Raw genomic sequence first — 18,778 nt, 5'->3', positions numbered from 1 at the left:
TTTAAAATGAGTATATCTCAGAAACCGTTGGTCCAATCGCTTTGAGCCCTGATACTTTTCGACAGAACTCGCCGAGAACTATCCAGAACTCCGATCAGAACTACTCGGTACTCCCAAAAAATTTTGACTTCAAATTTTTTTTCTAAGTCTCACGTCCGAAAATTTTTTGGGAGTACCGAGTAGTTCTGTTCGGAATTCTGGATAGTTCTCGGCGAGTTCTGTCGAAAAATATCAGGGCTCAAAGCGATTGGTCCAATGATTTCCGAGATATACTCTAAAAATTGTTGATATTCTGACAAATGTCGCTGTATCTTGCAAACCATTGGTCCAATCGCTTTTTCACCTTACAGTTTTCGATAGAACTCGTCGAGAACTATAAGAAACGCTACTCAGAACTACTCGGTACTCTCAAAAAAATTTTCAAAGATTTCCACTATTTTTTAAAAATTTTATTATTCATCAAAAATGTTTTTTATGTATCAAGATCTCTAGGTATTTACAAAATACTTCTGTTAAGCTGATCAGAACTATACGACCTTGAATTTCGTTAAAAAGTTAGCACCCCATTTTTAAAAGTTTATTAAAAAATGATTATTAAGCGCATATGTCATTACAAATCATAGAGAACTCTTCGTATCGTCAAAAAGAAGCAGGAATTATCATCAGAACTATTGTATCTAAAAATTAATTTTTCAAAAATTTTTAATTTCATTTTATTATTCGAAAATTTTTTTTACTTATCAGGATCTCTAGGTAATCGCAAATTGAAGCTATTAAGCCGCTCAGAACTATTCCACCTCGAAATTCGATAAAAAGTTAGCACCCCATTTTTAAAAAATGTAAAAAAGATGTTTATTGAGCGGAACTCTTGTTGTTATTAACTATTGGGAACTCTTCGTCTCGTCAAAAGGAAGTGGGAACTCTAATCAGAACTCCTGAGTACTATAGTTGGGGTGCTAACTTAACATACCCGTGAAAATTCTGTTCAAAGTGACAACATCAGAAATCGAAATTAGACGAAAGTAAAAGCGCACATACCAGTTTGTGAAATGGTTCTTATAGTCAATTAGCTTAAAATGTTGAGCATAAAGTAAAAGTTTTTATTGTTTTTCACAGAAATAAAGAATATAACAAAGACTCGGAGACATTTCCGCCCAAATTGTATAATTGTGCCTTATTTATTTGAAAATTTTTTGTCAAAAAGTAGGTAATCAAATATATAATAAGGATATATTTTAAAGAGATTGTGTCAACGGCGATCATATGGAATGTCAGCTATTAAAAATCATTTTCCAGGAGTTTTTAATATAGAAATAAAGAGTTTCAGTCTATCAATACCAATTTTGTTAAAAATAAATGTGTTATATATAAAATAAAAGATATGGCATTTCGTGTGCTACTATTTCTCACGAATTGCTCTGCCTTCGCCTCCGCCTGGTTCTGATTCGAAATAATGTCACATTTAAGAGAATTTCCACGAAGTGGAATCCACAGAATTTGCACATAGTTCAAAGAACCGACTACTACAGTTTTATATGATAATATAAAATGACGTGACATTTTGTGTGTCATCCCCTGTAATTGAACATTTTTTAAAACTTCTTTCAAAACTAATAATAAAAAGAATAGTCCTAAGAACCCATAGCTCTGTTAGTGTCACAAAAAATGTGTTTTCCTGTTATGGATTAAAAAAAAATCTTACATAGACAGATTATACCGTTCATCGCTCTACTCGTAATGCGCCGTAAAAAAGAAAAGGTAAAAAAATGGAGATCACTTCTGCACCGGAATTTCCACTTCGCTTCGTTCGCGAATTGACGAGGAGCACCATTTCTCTCCTTGGTTTCTGATTGGCAATAAAGCACGGGCATGATAGAAGCGCGCGTCAAGTCGTTTGTCGACGAAGATGAAGTAAATGAAGACCGTTGTCCGTCTTTCAAATGAAAAACTAAAGTTTAACGTTTTCAATAAGTCGATCATAATGGACTACTGCGACCCATGGATTGCATCCATCGTTCTTGTTTTTGATTTTGGAAGCTCGTAATCGTACTATAGAAGTACATCTTTGTTTTATGTTATATGAAGTTATTAATGTTTGAAATTTTACTAAATTGCGAATTTATAACGCCATAAGGTATTTCTATTACATTTATTGTATAAAGAGATAAAAGCGGTAACTCATTGGGTAACGGGCTTTGAAATTTCATATATGATATAAAATATATTAAATTTTTCTCTCTCTCTCTCTCTCTCTCTCTTTTTATGAGGTTAAAATAACATATATTGTTACCACCAAAACGAAATAATATACGATTGATAAAATACTTTGTTTGTATTATGGTTGGTAAAATTTTGATCGTTTAATCTTTCAGTAATCTTTACTGTTTGTAACGAGAAAATGACAATATAATATATTTGTTTTCAAAGCGGAAAAAAGCCTCAAATTTTACGATAATAGGTAGGTATTTACCAAATATATATTTGGAAAACATTACATTATGATTTTATACTGAATCATGAGTACAAAACAAAGCACACACTATAAAATTATATTTATGTTTTATTATATTAAAATGCGTTATCAATATTGTTTAAAATAAAAATTAATTTGTACTAAATTTGTATAGTACACGTAACGCTCTTACGATACCATAACGGGATATTTTAGACTAAGCTTTTTATCGATAAGAATTTTTTTTACGATGTTATGCGCACATGAAAAAGTGCAACGTTGAATTTAGAAATCAATTTTTAATATTTTATTCACCACGTGAGAATTTCAATATAAATATTTTGTATCGTAACATAGTTTGCAATAAAATGTTGAAAAATCGAGCATCGATATTATTGTAGACAAATATAAACATATTTTCTGTGTGCATAAGCTTTAAAATAAAAGATATCGATTTTTATCATCATAAGTCAAAGATATTGCTTTATCGCAAGTGCGCATCTAATTTATCAAAATTTTTACTTTTTCAAAGCTTTAGACAAGATTTAACAGAATCTATAGAAAGCATGATTGTTGTCAGAAGAATGCTTTTGGATTTGTCAAAGAATATAAAAGAATTGGCAAGGTGGTTTTGAAATAAATTTTATACATATAGCTAGATAATGTATTTCTGGCATTATGTTATCTTCTTTCGAAATTCAGCGCTCGAAGAATCTTGAGAACGTGTAAGCGCGCGTCTTACAAAATATTTATTTATTTACTTGACAGTTTATATATGTTGTAATATGAAACGTTTTAGTACGCTACTCGTGAGCAGATAAGATCGATAGCGCGAACGAGGTGGATTCTTTGATAATTTGAACTCCCGTTAAATGCTGTAAAGCTTTCTGTCGCGCACTTTTCCGGGCCAATGCCTTAGCTATGCAGCTTTGAACACTAAGTTATTCACAGTGACGTCAGCGTGGGTCACGTTATCGCTCATCCGATTCTCCGGGATCGTGCAATCGGTGTCACGAGACTTGGTGGCAAAGCCCCGGGTACTCCCTCCGTGGAATAATTTTCCGGTGCGATGGATCGACGCAAGTCGCGAAGTGTTGTTGAAGGAAAGGGCAAGTAAATTCGAGTAAGCGAAGAAGAGAAGGAGAGGATACGAGAGACCCCTGGCATCAGAATGCATCTCGGTCGCGTATTGAAGGAGGGAACCAGTCTCCTTCCTTTGGATGGATCGTTTCTCCCTTTACATCGTTGGGTATAACGTCACGGAAGCGTGACGTGGAACTAAATTCTCATCAGCATATCGACATGGTTTAGCCTTCGGCTATGTACGTATATGATCGATAGTATCGATACGTTCAATCGTTTTATTATAAAAGATTAAAATATTATAGTACTTTTAGTCTATACATATAATATAACAAATGAGGCTATCCACACACACGCATACATTTATATGTATACAAATTTGTACATTTTTTAGTTAAATTATTAACTCTATTGTTTTAATTAAATTAGATAAATTGGATAAGGACAGTGGTGTAACCTATAAAATTATTAAAAATAACTCAAATTGAATATAATATGACATTATGAATTTAACAGTACACGCACAGTGTATACGAAATCAGAAACTATTTGACGTTCTAACAGAAAATCTATGTTATACGGGAATTATGCCAGAATGCGAACAATATTTAAAAAGTTTATCCTTTTACCCTTTAGCGGGATACCAACTCTCGAAATGCCAACAGCATATTCTTTCCGGCGCATTTTTCTTCTTTATTTACTCAACTTGAATTGACGCTCAGCTTGTAAAAATAGGATGCATTATCCGTGAATAATTCACGAACGTGCTGTACAGGGTGATTAAAAAAAACTATTCTGTATTTATATAGTAGATAATACAGGTCTTGTACTTAAAAGCCTTAGTCAACATAGGTCGAAAGCTCAACCATTTGTAAGATACATATAAACGATTTTTGTATCATAACTGACTTATTGTCTCTTCTACGTATTGCATATACGACGTGAAAAGAGAGAAATTGAGATAAGTAGCATTAATGGCCCATTTGGATGAATTATAGATATGGTGTGTATCATATTAATGCTAAATGGTTTACTTTGAATACCTTGTAATGTTATTGTTTGCGTGTGGCGTAACGTTTGACTTTACTATTTTTACTTTTTTTAAAGAAAATAGATTCGATTGAATATCGTTATATACCATACGTAAACCAAACTTTTAAAGGGGAACTATAGTTATATCACGTCGTATACCTCGCTACCTCCAAACCTCCTTCGTACTTTGAGGCGCTGTGCAAATCACGACGAATTGTTTCTCATTAATACTCGTTCGTCTTACTTACGTGAAATGGACTTTGAACGCGTAATAAAGAGCTAAGGAGCTATTACGCACCCTTTGATGCAAATGATATTAGACTACCTTCCCTTATTCATACCTTCTCTGCTAAAACATTAAGAATATTCTTATTCATTGTTCCTATTCCCTTTTCTCTCTTTCTCATGGCAATTAATATTAAAACGATAAAAGAACATTGAGACTCATCTACGTGTTTCAAGAGACTATACAATTTTATTTTACTTTCTTTATATTTACAAAAAAATCATACTGTTATTTTACTCCAACACTGTTATTTTTTAATTACTCTCTTTCACTGCACATAGATACAATGCAACGGTTCTGATGTTTGTTTCTAACGGAAATTAAACTCACCATGTGTCCGCAGTAAATGATTAATCGTCGAAGATTTGCGAGGCAGCGAATAAACTTTCAGACACAAAACAGAGAATGCCAGATTTTCAGATTAGTAAATACATCGACTGATTTTTCTATTCATATTTCTGTCTACGAGAATACGAGCGCTAAAGATGGAAATGTGTGGCCTTCGTAGGTGGTGTTTCTCGAATTTCCGATTTTCCGCTGTACCCCTCCGTGTTGGACGCAATTGCACCAACTCGATTACATCCGCGGAATGTTTAGACGCTCGAGGCTCTCGAGAACTCCTACCATTTGAATAGAATTCTCGCGATAACGCTCGGTTGTAGACGCAATGATGATGTTAAAGGTTGTATCAACGATGACGCAGATAATTTTTATGCGGTTTTACTCGTAAAACCGATGAGAAAATCGATGTTTTCTATGCGATTACGGAGACAGACCGGAGATGAAAATAAATATTGATAAACATCAGAACATTGATGCAAAATAACATTTTGTGAATAGTAATTTATATGATATAAGAGAACTATTCTTACATTTATTATCGACTGCAGCGACAATTTAATTCATATTTACTTTGGAAATTAAACTGCGTTACAGTTTCTCATATTATCTTGGCAAGAGAAAAAATGTGATATAAAAAGAAAATTATTGATATAATATAATTTGTTTCACATTTGTAAATCTATTTACATGCAAAATGATTTTGCTGAATTATTTAAAAATTTAATTACACAGGAGAAAACATTTTATTTGTGTTAAAACCTTTGTTAAAATTGTTTTTATATTATGTTAAATTAACACTCGATTATGTTAAAAATTTAATAAATAAAATGTTGACAAGGATTTGAGTAGACTTTTTCTAACAAATGTAACATATTTTTCACTGTGTATCTATCTAAATTTTTAGCAAAACCGTTCTTTTCATGTGAAATATAGTAAAAGATGTTGGAAGAAAAAAATATAGAAGACAGGCGGTATGGATTAGCAATTTTACGCTATCATTGCGCTTGTCATTATTACACATAATACGTACGTGAGTATAGCGTTTCTTGCTATCTTTTAACGACAAGCAAGAAGAAATTCCGACGGTACGAAGGCTCGTCACGCGGCATAATAATATCATCGACAAGCCACGGGCATGGATATGGATATATCCCGTGCGGATCAATGCGTAAAGTCCGGGTATAACAAGGGCGGCATCGTCAATACCGGGGACAATAATGTGCTCCGGCACGAATGTCGCACCGATAGGGGTGAATCGAAGTTGAAGTGCAGCTCGCGCGCAAGCGGGAAACGAGGGTTTTCCACAATCGAAGACAGAGTTGGGTGCGCGAGATCGAAGTGACGAAGAGAAATTCAGAGAGACGACGAGGCGGCGGTAACGGCGGCAACGACGGCGCGCGTGATCGGGGTGGACGGGGCTGTGATAAATCAATATATTCTACTCACGCAATGGCGTAACGACGTCGAATCTCCGCTCGAGCGTGTCCACTCGATCGTTTCGCCTTTATTTTTACCGTTCGTCGCACGGTTATTTTGAACACGAATCACCGTGCGTATCGTCTGTATTTGGATGATAAACGCTCGATACTGGACAGAGTGTCTCTCTGCGAGAGAGTCAGCTAAACCGACGCGGTCCAGCGCGTAGTTATGAAAAGTCGATGGATGTAAATCGGGTATCAGCCTTGTTACGTAGAGTGCTCATTCGAAAGCTTGTTGACTGTCTGCTAAATTGGTCCGAACGGATCTCTATGATTTAAAGTGCGAACTTTGATCAATCGAAACATTTTTTTAGTATACATTTTATGGTATGTGATATGATAGTTTTAATTTACATTCGCAAATACTAATACTTGATTTGACGAGAAAATATATTTTTAGTCAAATTAATAACTTTTTCCATTGTCAGATCAAGAAAATGCGCGAAGCTCTTTTACTTAGATTAGAACATAAGACACTTATACAAAATTACTAATTAATGTTTATTTTCTATCCATAAGGCTTTTTTATAAAAATTTCCTCTGTACGAATACTTTTTGTACTCACTGTATTTATTTTTTTTTTAATATTCGATTTATTTTATTTACAAAATATTTTTATGATTTTACCGATATCATTTATACTATATCTCTTTGGCTCACTATAAATATTTTCTGTGGCATGTTATATGATCCACAGAATTGTTGTAGTAAGAATTCATTCTCTTGCCGCAGCACAGGAAAATATAGGCGCACGTGCTGTGTGATGTATGGTAGAGCTCCTGATGAAATTTTTATAGAAATATGACCGACTAGCGGATATCAGCAGGTATAACTTCTTGAAAATATTAGAAGAACTTTCTCTTGGTCTAAAAGCTTAAACACGCTTACGCCTCTCTTTCTCTCTCTTTATAGTTGTTAATATATTCCAGAAGCAAGAAATAATTTTCTTTTATGAAACTTTCAAATTTAAGTTGAATAAATATCTCAAACTAATACAAAGTTAATTTACAATACATGAATTCCATATAACCAAGAGAAAGAAAGTCGCGTTCTCATAATTTTATAAATCAACAAACTCGCGGTGTATTTTTCAATTATTGTGGCTATTTCAAACAGTCGTGTATAACAACGTTGATTTATATCAATAGAACGTATAATTCATCGATTGTAAAATTTATCGTGATTGTAACGCAAGTATCGAATTTATTGTATAGAAATGTGAATTGGGGAGCAAGGCTGCTATATGTATTATATTATATTTACAAGCCTTGCATCTATTCATAAATTACTATAATAATACTGATTTATTGCCTAGTTATTGTTGAAACTGCAATAAATGGTTGTGAAATCAATCGGTTACATATTGCACGAAGTTTGCGATTTCATCAGCATTGATTCCGGAATAAGCCGCGATGCGAGATTCGTCGGCATAAATTCTCCGTGACCGCGGCACAAGTGTCACCATTATCGCGGTACTTACTGCTAACCAGGATTAATATTCCGCCTGGGTTAATAACCCAATATTCGTATGCGTGAACATACACGAGCACGTGTAAGCGAGATGCATGTAATTGTACCGGGGTGTAACACGAGCGAGTAACATAATTGGTGATGTAGGGGTGAAAATTACAACCGTACGCTACCCGATCACCGACGATTTGCAACTTTCTGCATAGGGGAGATACGTTGTAAACCTTTGCGCGGTAACCACGCTACAAAATCGCCAACATTTCTTTCTGACCTTATGTGTGGTAATTAGATGACACACGTACAGTCGAACGACAAAGCGGAGTTTCGACTGAAATAGTATAGCACCTATAATCTGTATTCTCGTCCGTGTAGCTAATTTACCGAGTTTGCTACACACATATAAACCTTACTTGTCTGTTGAGACTTCTCCTCTCATCAACTGTGGGCGTAGGTATTTATCTTTTGAAAGACGAAACCCCTTTCCTTCAACCCTTGTGCAAGTTTACGTCCTTATCTAGATGACAGAAATATCTGTAAACTAAAGCATGTTGCATACAAAAATAACGATGATGTCATAACGACGGTAACGCTAGAAAATCTGTCTTATACTTTTGCTTGGTACACGTATCTATTCTCTTACGCGTGAGATTTAAATATTAATTGATTTGAAACAATTAATTTTTATTTTAAATAACAATGTATAGTATATTATTTGATATCTTCCAAATTCAGTTATCAAAAGATTTACATGAAAATGAAAAATATATCAATATTGTGTTACGAGCATTTTGTGTGGATCGGAAAATGATATTAAAATAAAATATTCATATTACTAGTATTGTGTAATAATTATAATAATACATTTATGACGGACTAGTATAAAGTAAATAAAGTTACATTAAAACAATTCGAAATAATTATACAGAACATTAATTATAATACTTAATAAAATCTATAATCAAGTAATTTTAAAAGTTGAAATATCTATATTATATATTACAGATATACACATATTACAGATACGCGTAGCTATTTCCTTTGTACTGAAATATTCCATGCAACATTGTGATAATAATTGAATTTGTGTTGCGAGCAATTAACCTCAAGCAACTTTACCATTGGTCTAAATAAATTGCGTAATGTATTTGACAAAATTTGACCGAAATATCGTGACTATAGACAAGACGCGGGACTGTTAGTATTTAATTATATAATGATTTAATGCTGATCACGATTTGATATTTAATTTCACTATTGATCTCTATTCGCTCCCGGGTAGAGATAGAAACTATGTCGTGTAAATTGTTGGTTCCCTTCCGCTCATGAATAGCATAAATTATTCGATAGGTAATTATGTACAATTCTCTCTGGTAATGATATGCGATTAACTGATATTATCGTTATTATAGATACTTATAAATAAATTAAACGTAACGAACCATGAGATTCAAACAGAGAGAGAGAGAGAGAGAGAGAGAGTGAGAGGGAGGGGGGGAAGAGAAGGACTCTCTAGAGTGATTGTCGAAGTACCAATAAACTGTCGATTTCATAACTGACACCGCGATTGATATTTATGTACCTTGTAGTCGTTGACCTAAATTATTTTCTTCGTAAGCTAAAGAGAGATATGGATATTGTCAATATAACGTTACAAATATCGATTTTAGCAACATCCTCGACAATTGTTTAATTTATAAATACGAAAAACTTTTATTTTACATATCTATTTAATATATTCAGAGGAAAAAATGGTTGCAATTACCGTATAATTTAATTATAATTTATAGTTATTTTTGATATCAACTATATATTTTTTGGTAGAACTATAAACATAATTATTATTACTGATATTACAATAGTAGTAACGACAAGAATTAATGGATTTAACCTCCTAACCATATCTAATTATTTTAACATGCAATTATAGTCATAAATATCAAACAATTTATCTCTGTGCAGTACAAACATTACTTGCAAACTTATTTTGTCAACTACTTTCTTATCAATTTTCAGTAACGTTTGAATAAGTTTTGTGTATATCTGTCCATATATCAACGTACAATTATTCTAACTTTGTTCACACATACATGTATGATAAGAATCGTTATTTCTACATTGTTTGTTGACGAGTCGAAAATTGTTTATATTTCTTTATGAATGCATGTGTGAGCATTGGATTTGAAAAAGTTCAAGAGATATTGATGAATGATAGTTCGTTCGGTCGATTGGTTATTGTTTATTTTTTTGATAAAAAAAAGACTGACATATTTGTAGATAGTACAATCTATAACCTGCGTTTGTTGCAGGAATAACGTCTATAAACCGTCTCGCAATTTATGAAGACTGCGAACGATTTTGCAATATCCAAGTTATTACGCTTAAACGCTGTTAATAGTCAGTAAACTGAATAGAACGCAATATATTTAGAGAGGTAATGAAATCTAATGAAAGTTCAGAGTTTGTCAATTGGAAGTAATAAGGCCGAAATTCTCTAAAGGCTATACTATGCTTTAATAATCTATTAATATTTAGTAGCTAACTATACTGCTGTCAATCTGAACTACACCTCTATCAATATTTTTCAATAAATTTTATTCAGTTATGTACATTCAGATATAAACTTGTAACTATTACATGAAAATGTTTATTAAATTTTATTTAAATTTTTTGTATATATAATATTCTAAAATAATACGCGCGCACGTGTGTGTGTATGTGTGTCCAATATGGATTTCTACGTTATGTTTAAATAATTAATTCACAAATGAGAAGAATTCTATTTTTATTTTCTTTTGTTATGTTAATGTGTATCAATTATCTTGTTATTGAAACATTATCGATTATTTATTTATTATGCTGTTATAGAAATACATCATAGATTTTTATGATGTACATAAAATGTTACATGTGGAGTGCAGTGTTTGCCAGCGGTAATCCGGCTTTACATCTCATCAAAATAACAATGCGACATAATACCCGGATAAAATCGAGTTCACGAACGTTTGTGACTCTCGTTGCAAATCGCTCCTGCATTTTGTGCAGTGAAAAACTGATATCCTCGTTTACGCTTGCTGTAAATTCATCATGTGAATCGTTAGATCGTACTCATCGCATTATCTTTCCAATAAAAATAATATTCTTTTTAATATTATATTTTCCGGACAGTTTGATAACATTTTAAATCGGAGTTAACATTTTTTATCATTACATGGAAATTTTACGTTACTGACACATTTCACTTCCTTACTTTAAAAGTGATACAATTATAAAAAACGTAATTCTCGAGTTATTACCATGAATGGGTTAAGGATGTATTACACGTATTTTTTAACAAAATAGAAAAGATTATATATTTTTCTATATTGTATTTAAAACAATATAAAAAATTTGCAATTTGAAACCTGGATCAAATAATATTTTAATAAGAAGTAGACATGTTTTTAAAAAATAATTAAGGTAAAAAATGAAAAAAAACCTTTTATTTAAATTATTAAAATCACATTATTAAATACAAGTAGTGACCTTATTAAATTATTTCATATTTATATGCATTTTTACGAAAAGTATAACTTTTTATAAAGACTACACCTATAATACTCCCTAGTATATAAAACATTATCTTATCAGTCAGTAAAAGTGAATTAACTTCAGGAAAAATTGTCAACATCACCGCAACTCAAGAAGAATTTTTTAAACGAATTTTTAAAGAGTGGTGAAACAACGTTGACAAAAAATAATATTTAACCATGTTAATAATATATTTTCTTGCCGATATTATTTATTAAAAAATCAATAATTTTCTGTCAGATTGATAAATAGTTTTTCTTTTTTCTGAGACTAAATTTTTTGAATTATGTTACTTTTAAATTATGTAAGGAAGAGAGATTATACAAATAAAAATAGACAAGAAAAGTTTATCAAAAGGCAAGGAATGAATTTGTCTTCTGACACGTATGATAAAGAAAGGATGCTGTAATGAGTTTTACTGCGAGAGAGTGTGCTGTTGAGTTAGCGAGCGATAACAGATAACACGAAATTCGTTCTGACGTGTACCCGTTCAACCGTAAATAACAGTACGTCAAAAAGAATGTCTTAGCCTCCATATTCCTGCCATTTCTTAAAATAACACTCGAGAGAAGGCGTTCACATTATCCGATCTTTCCTTCGAGACGGGTGTCTCATCCATTTTAATTTTCCTCTTCGAAAACGCACCATGTGCTCGCATTTTCATCCACGAATGGCGAAATTGCTTTACTATGCTGAAAATTTAATATTTAATCCTTTATTATTTATTATCAATTATGGGACACTTATTTATTACATGCTTTCATTCTTTTTTATTTTTACTTTTGAAAATGTTGAGAACATATTTCTAAAGATATACCTAATTAAAACGGCCATATTACTTATGTCACAATGACGGATCAAATAAACGACTTCTATACTAATTACGTATAAAATAATAAGTTACATTTTTATAGTTATTTTTGTTGCTTTTTAATTATTAAAAAAAAATCAGTTACTTTTTATTCTTAAAAATTGTGTTTTCTAAAATGAAAATTTTCCTTTAGGATGTTTATTGAAAGGCTGAAGACATAAATGCAAGATAGGTGAGCTTCTCATTTAGAAAGCTTTCCGTTGATTTCTCAAAGCGAAATAAATACGAATGCATCGCAAATGGCACTTTGAAACTGTATTGTGTCTCTTTAACGCGGTCGTCACTGCGTTCACGATGCCCGCAGGATGTTCATCTACTCAAAGATTCTAACAGAAAAGTACTAGAGATTTAGGTAGAATACGCTTCCGTGAGCATTACGCTGGTCCATTATGCTTGGCTTAGATCTCGAGGAGATGGATGGCTCCATGCAAACACATAGTAAAATATGTAACGCTTTTCAAAAACCGGCGTGTATTCTAATGGTAGATATTAGAGCCAAGAAATGATACAAGAAATGTTTTATCATTAGTGCATCAGTTTTAGAGTGGAAAGCAGAGAATTCTTTAAATAGAGTTTCGAGAATATAGGTCGAAAAAATATTTTTCTATTAATTTTGAACAAACTTTAACATTCTAGCTGTGTATAATCTAATTTTAAGAGGAGCCTTCGTTAATTCGAAGTTGTACATTTTTATTAAAACTAATTTGAAAATACACAAGAAATAAAATATATTTTGGCTGTATGTATTTGCTATTCAAAGTTTAGACTTTAGACGATTTATAATTTAGGTCAGGTTTTGAGATAGAATCCTACATTTTACGTGCCAAAAACATTTTGAGAAATCAATACACACGTTTATATGTATATTGTATGTTAAGATATATACGTGCAAGTGCGCGACATATATAATTAGAAGTCTTTTTACTAATTTGACGTGAATTGGAGATAATCCGGGATAAACTTGATACGCGATAAATATTTCATAACGGTCATAACTCAATTGATACACAGTGTTTGAAATTTTTGCGGGTTGAATACTTAGCGCGTACACTTCGTAAACAAGGTCACTGCGCGTTCGGGTGTAGTGACTTCAGTCGTTAACGGTCGGAGCTGCTCCGCACGTGTCTTTCGGAACGTGATCGCGGTAAGATCATATCGTAATCGATCCTCATTGCTCGTGTGTGTGTGTGTGTGAATTTGCATTATGATGTTAAAATCAAGGACTGTCTATTGAGATCTCTCTTCCTTTCTCTCTCCCCTTTCCTCTTTGTCCTCTCTCTTTCTCTTTCCCCTCCCTCTCCCTCCTTCTCTCTCCTCTTTCTTACATGGTTCAGCCGAGATAGGAAATTATAAACTGTTGCTTCGTATTATGGGCGACAATCATTTCCCCAATGCCGTTCGAAATTATCTCACCGCGTGCTTGGAATTTTCCATCGATTTATCTAGTATTTCCGGATTTAGAGCGCGGTATAACACGAATTATCGGGCCGAGTTAATTTGAGTAACAAAAGCTTATTGCGATGTGTATTAAACGTTTATTAATTTAATAATTTATTTGAAATATAAATAATTTTATTTCATGTAGTACATATTAAATATTTCGCAGAAGGAATCAGTTGACGTTCAACATACAATGTTTTTTTTTATTTTATTCAATATACGTAATCTTGAAGTCATTATCTCTCATTCTCTAGTACTTCATCATTGAGGTATTATCTCTCTGTACGCAATCATAGTAGATACTAGAGGATGAAAGATAATTTTCTAAGAATAGTACAAGTGCATCCTAATTAGTTCCGTACGTTAACACGCAATACAACTTTGGCATAATATCAACCGACCGTTTAAAGTTCGTCCATTATGCTGATTTACAGAAGATCGTGGTTAATGCAGTGCTAAGTGTCTCGGAATCATACTTAACGTACGTCGTACGAGTGTCATCAAGAAATCTAAGAGGAGGAGGCCTGGGAGGCATCAGGCGACAGTGGAGCAACGTAGAGGTATTTACTATTTCATTTGTTACTCGCAAAATTTACTATTATTCTTAAATTTACACAAGCGTTAATTTTTCTTCTAAAATATCTATTGATTATTTTGAGAATTATACTAATTTGAATATATTATATATTTGTATTTTATAGATTTCGCACTACAGTCAACTCCACTGCTGCGCATCATATGGTGAGTAACAAATAATAGTTCTGTATAGAATAATAAATTATGCATGTATTAAAAGAGTTTAAGAATACAAATATTTCACGAATTTGTTCCTTATCATGGATGAGCTAGAGGTTCAAATTGAATATAAATTGACTTATTAATTTAACAGTGTACAGAAACACTAATATCTAATTCGATTATTTATAACTGTCATTAAAACAGACATGTCGTAAAAAAATATTGTTTTAATCCGAAATACTGGATAGAGAACAATGATACCAAACAAATGTACGTATCTGCATTAAAATAATAAAGTTACAAGCAATGGGAAAAGCATAAAGAGGTATTGGAAAAAAAGTCGAACATGTTATACTGAAAAAACGTTTAAGAATTTTAATCTCACGCGAATGTTAGTTTAAAATAACATTAAATTGACGTTTGAATTAAATATTTGAATAAAATATTTAGTATTTAAAAGTGCAAATTAAAAAAAAAATTATTTTTTTGTTTTTACATAAAATTTATATCACGAAAAAAATATGAGGGAAACGCCGAGAGCGAGGAAACGTCTTGTATGTAATAGGTGGACTCTTATCCTCACGCCGCGTACTTAATATCTATCCACATCGCACGTTTATACCACGGTGATTTTGCCGTATTGAAACGAACGTTTCTACATCGTATAAATTAATTCTCATTTTAGCCGCAGTTGCCAAATACAGCTTTTCAATTTTTGCATAAATCGCAACACTGCAAAGAATTTACAAATTTTTATAACTGAACTGTGCGAGAATTTTTATAACGAAATAAATTTGTATAAATCTGATTTGGATTTGAATTGGCTTTGTCATACAGTAAATTTTTTTAATAGAAAGAACAGGCGACCGCGAATGATTAGCAAAAGAACGGAACGTTCATAACTTTGTCTGTTCTCTCTCTCTCTCTCTTTCTCTCTCTATCCATCTAGTTTAAATTTCTATTTACTTTCACGCCAAAAGTTTGTAGCGAAGGCTCAAGTGTCGTGTATGAGTTTGCGAAGAGCGACGAAAGCGTAAACGGATTTTCCTCCACCCGACATGGCGGCTAAGGACCCGCTATTATTTACAAAAGTTCGCCGTCTTTACTTTCCTTTCTCGCCAAGTCGTGCGCCGCTTTTAACGAAGCGAGGCGTACACGAACTTCGAAGATACATAGCAGATGATGCTTTTTTGTGGAACCTTTCTCTTTAATTTTTGCACGTAAGCTTCGTGAAAATACGTTGTTTGTTCCAAATCAAATGTTACAAGAATTAATCATATGCGTTTGTGTTAAATCAACGCGAAATATATATTACATTATGAACTTAGATATCGGTTGAAAGCATTTTTCAAAGCTACAGTTGCGTGTTTGTTTTAATCAAATGGATCCGCTCGGGGTATTTATATTCTGTTTAAAATTGAAAAATTGAACAAAAAAATGACAAATTAAATTACTACTGAAAATAAAACAATCAGAAGCACCTATATTTTTTATTTATTAACAAGAATTCACAAAGTTTATCGTATTGAAAAATTGTCTCGTATAGGATTCATACTAAATTTGTTGAAATAGACTGAAAAATTTATTGCCGCTAGTAATATTTTAACAAATCACTGCTCTCTTGGTCAGTTATTATATGGCAGTACTCGATATGTGTCTACATTGATCAATATCGATCAGATTACACACCGGGCTATTTTTCTATTGATAGTACGATATCGCGAGATCATATTTTTTCCTCATGGCGAATCGATGTGCCTCTGGATGCTTCACAAGCACGAAAAGTGGAGGATGCGGACGATGCTTCAAAGCGGTGATAAATCTCATGCTACGTGATCGAAAAAAAAAATCTCGTTTCTATCCGAGAAAAATTTGCCGCGTAATGGATTCCGATCCTTTTGTACGCCGAGATTGCGCGTGTCCTACGCACGCCACACTCTCTTTTTTCCGCGTCAAATAGCGAACAGAGAAAAAGGCAGAAAAGAGAAAGAGTCAGAAATTCGTACATATGCACTTTACATTCCGCACTTTTTCTTTCCAATCATCATACAGCATTTCGCCGTTGCAATTGTATTATAAAAAGAAAGTTATTCGCTTTTTCGTATAACTTCAATTACCGTGATTTTATTTGACATATTTGCAGCGCGTACATGTAATGTACGGTATTGATCATTCCGTTTTCCATTGAAGATAGTTCATTCAGAACTGGTACAGCAGAATTATTCTAATGCAACAGAAAGAATAAAAGCGATAAAGGAAGTTTTGCGACAAAATATCAAAGAGCTGCAGATTGCGGTAATTTTAAAATATTTAAATTGTTAAACATTTGTCTCGTACTACATATAATTACGTACCTACTTACAAAGGTGCTTGAGTGGTGCTTGTCAGAGACATTTTATTTTTATTAATTATTTTTATTACAAAATAAAAATAGGAATAGGAATCACGGTTTGATTATTTGTAGAAAGTGTTGACAGACGACTAAAGGAATTAGATAAACCGAATGGTGAGAAATGGGAAATCTTATAAGAGATATAAATTGCCGTCTATTTCAAGAACTGTCGAGACTAGGGAAAGATTGAGTAGTTTGAGACTCTTCGATCAGCTCCAACGCAATAGTGTAACTTGACTCTACTGGATGATATCCAAGGAGGATCTTAGAAATCACTTTTCTATCTTCATGTTCTTCACATTTTCAGAAACACTGCTCTGCAAAAAGCGCGTTATATATACCCACACACATGTAATATGTGTCTGTGTGCACACATACACAATAGATTTTCAATTTCAATTACCGATATTGCGATGTTGACGGGCGCGCTCGCTTATCTGTAGGTACTCTCCACCGCATTCTCCCTGAATTTACGTTGGATATTTTCCGCGCGTAATTAATTCGACCTAGTTTAACATCACGTCGCTCACTTACCTGGAGATTGGGTGGGCAATGGTCGAGAAGCTCCAGCATATGCCTGATGTTCTGTGCGTCCTGTATCACGAAATTCAGCTCTATGTCGAATTCACCGCCTACAAGCTGAAAAAGAAAATGACTCGTTGAAAACGTTGATGCACAACCATATAATCCGTAGAGTACTTTACTCGTAACAGTGCTGACAAACAAAGTTCATTCTAACAGTATGTACATTATTGGCTTTTCTGTGTCCAAATTTATGAGATAGTCATAAATAGTAACTCTGGACGCAAACAGATCGGAAGTTCCAGAGGGAGATGTATGTAGGTACCCCGTCAGTATTTAATCGCGGAAATGTTGCTAACTGAAAGTCTCATCGTTCGATACCCGGATGTACGTCAAACGAATGATTACGTAACGCTATTTCGTTATATCTAAATCTAGATATAGTTCATAGGGTAAAACAAATAATAACATTTTGACAATCAATCATTCGTTGATTACTTTATATCAGTATTATTAATATTAATTGGTAGGTGCATATTATATATATATACTTCTCGAATTCGAATGCAGTATTGCTTTTATACCTATTGAATTTCTTGGTTCATTAAATATGTTTCATGTCCAACGTTGAAAAACAATATCCGATTTACGCGATACGCATAAAATGAATTAATATCGGCATTTTATAATATATGTGAACGAGCGAAATTTGCATTGGATTATACATACATATTACATCTTTTTAAGAGTATTACAGTATCGCTCGTTATTGTACATAAAAAATTAATAAAGCCACTCCCAATTTACTCGTCCAAAAATCTATGTAATATATATTCTCTATAATCTGCACTGAACCATTCGGGACATTTGGCGAAACTGTATATTTAAACTGACAGTATTAGTAACGATGTATTTTTAGGGATATTTCAAACTCTGCAGACAAAACAGTTTGAACATGAAAAGTTTACGGGCGGCTATGTCCGTTTGTGGTTCTCCTTCTTACTCAGACGACTTATATATAGCCGAACCGGAAGTGCTGCCTCTGTGGAGAGAGCGTAATTTCCGGAGAAGTATCTCGCACTCATCCTCTGCGTTTCTCCCTCCC

The 18,778-nt window shown here is 33.1% G+C and overlaps 1 protein-coding gene across 1 annotated transcript in view; it reads right to left on the bottom strand.

Moving 5' to 3' along the window:
* rg (A kinase anchor protein rugose) overlaps positions 1–18,778 on the bottom strand; it is a 199,042-nt gene that overhangs the window by 120,251 nt on the left and 60,013 nt on the right. The window contains exon 2 of the mRNA XM_018543108.1: positions 17,686–17,790. Within this exon, the coding sequence (XP_018398610.1) occupies positions 17,686–17,790 (105 nt within the window). The remainder of the gene's footprint in view (positions 1–17,685; positions 17,791–18,778) is intronic.

Source organism: Cyphomyrmex costatus, unplaced genomic scaffold (genome assembly GCF_001594065.2).
Source record: "Cyphomyrmex costatus isolate MS0001 unplaced genomic scaffold, Ccosl1.0 scaffold36, whole genome shotgun sequence".
In the NCBI taxonomy this organism is placed as follows: Eukaryota; Metazoa; Arthropoda; class Insecta; order Hymenoptera; family Formicidae; genus Cyphomyrmex; species Cyphomyrmex costatus.
Note: the sequence above shows the minus strand (reverse complement) of the source record. Positions and strands in the feature narration are given on the sequence as shown.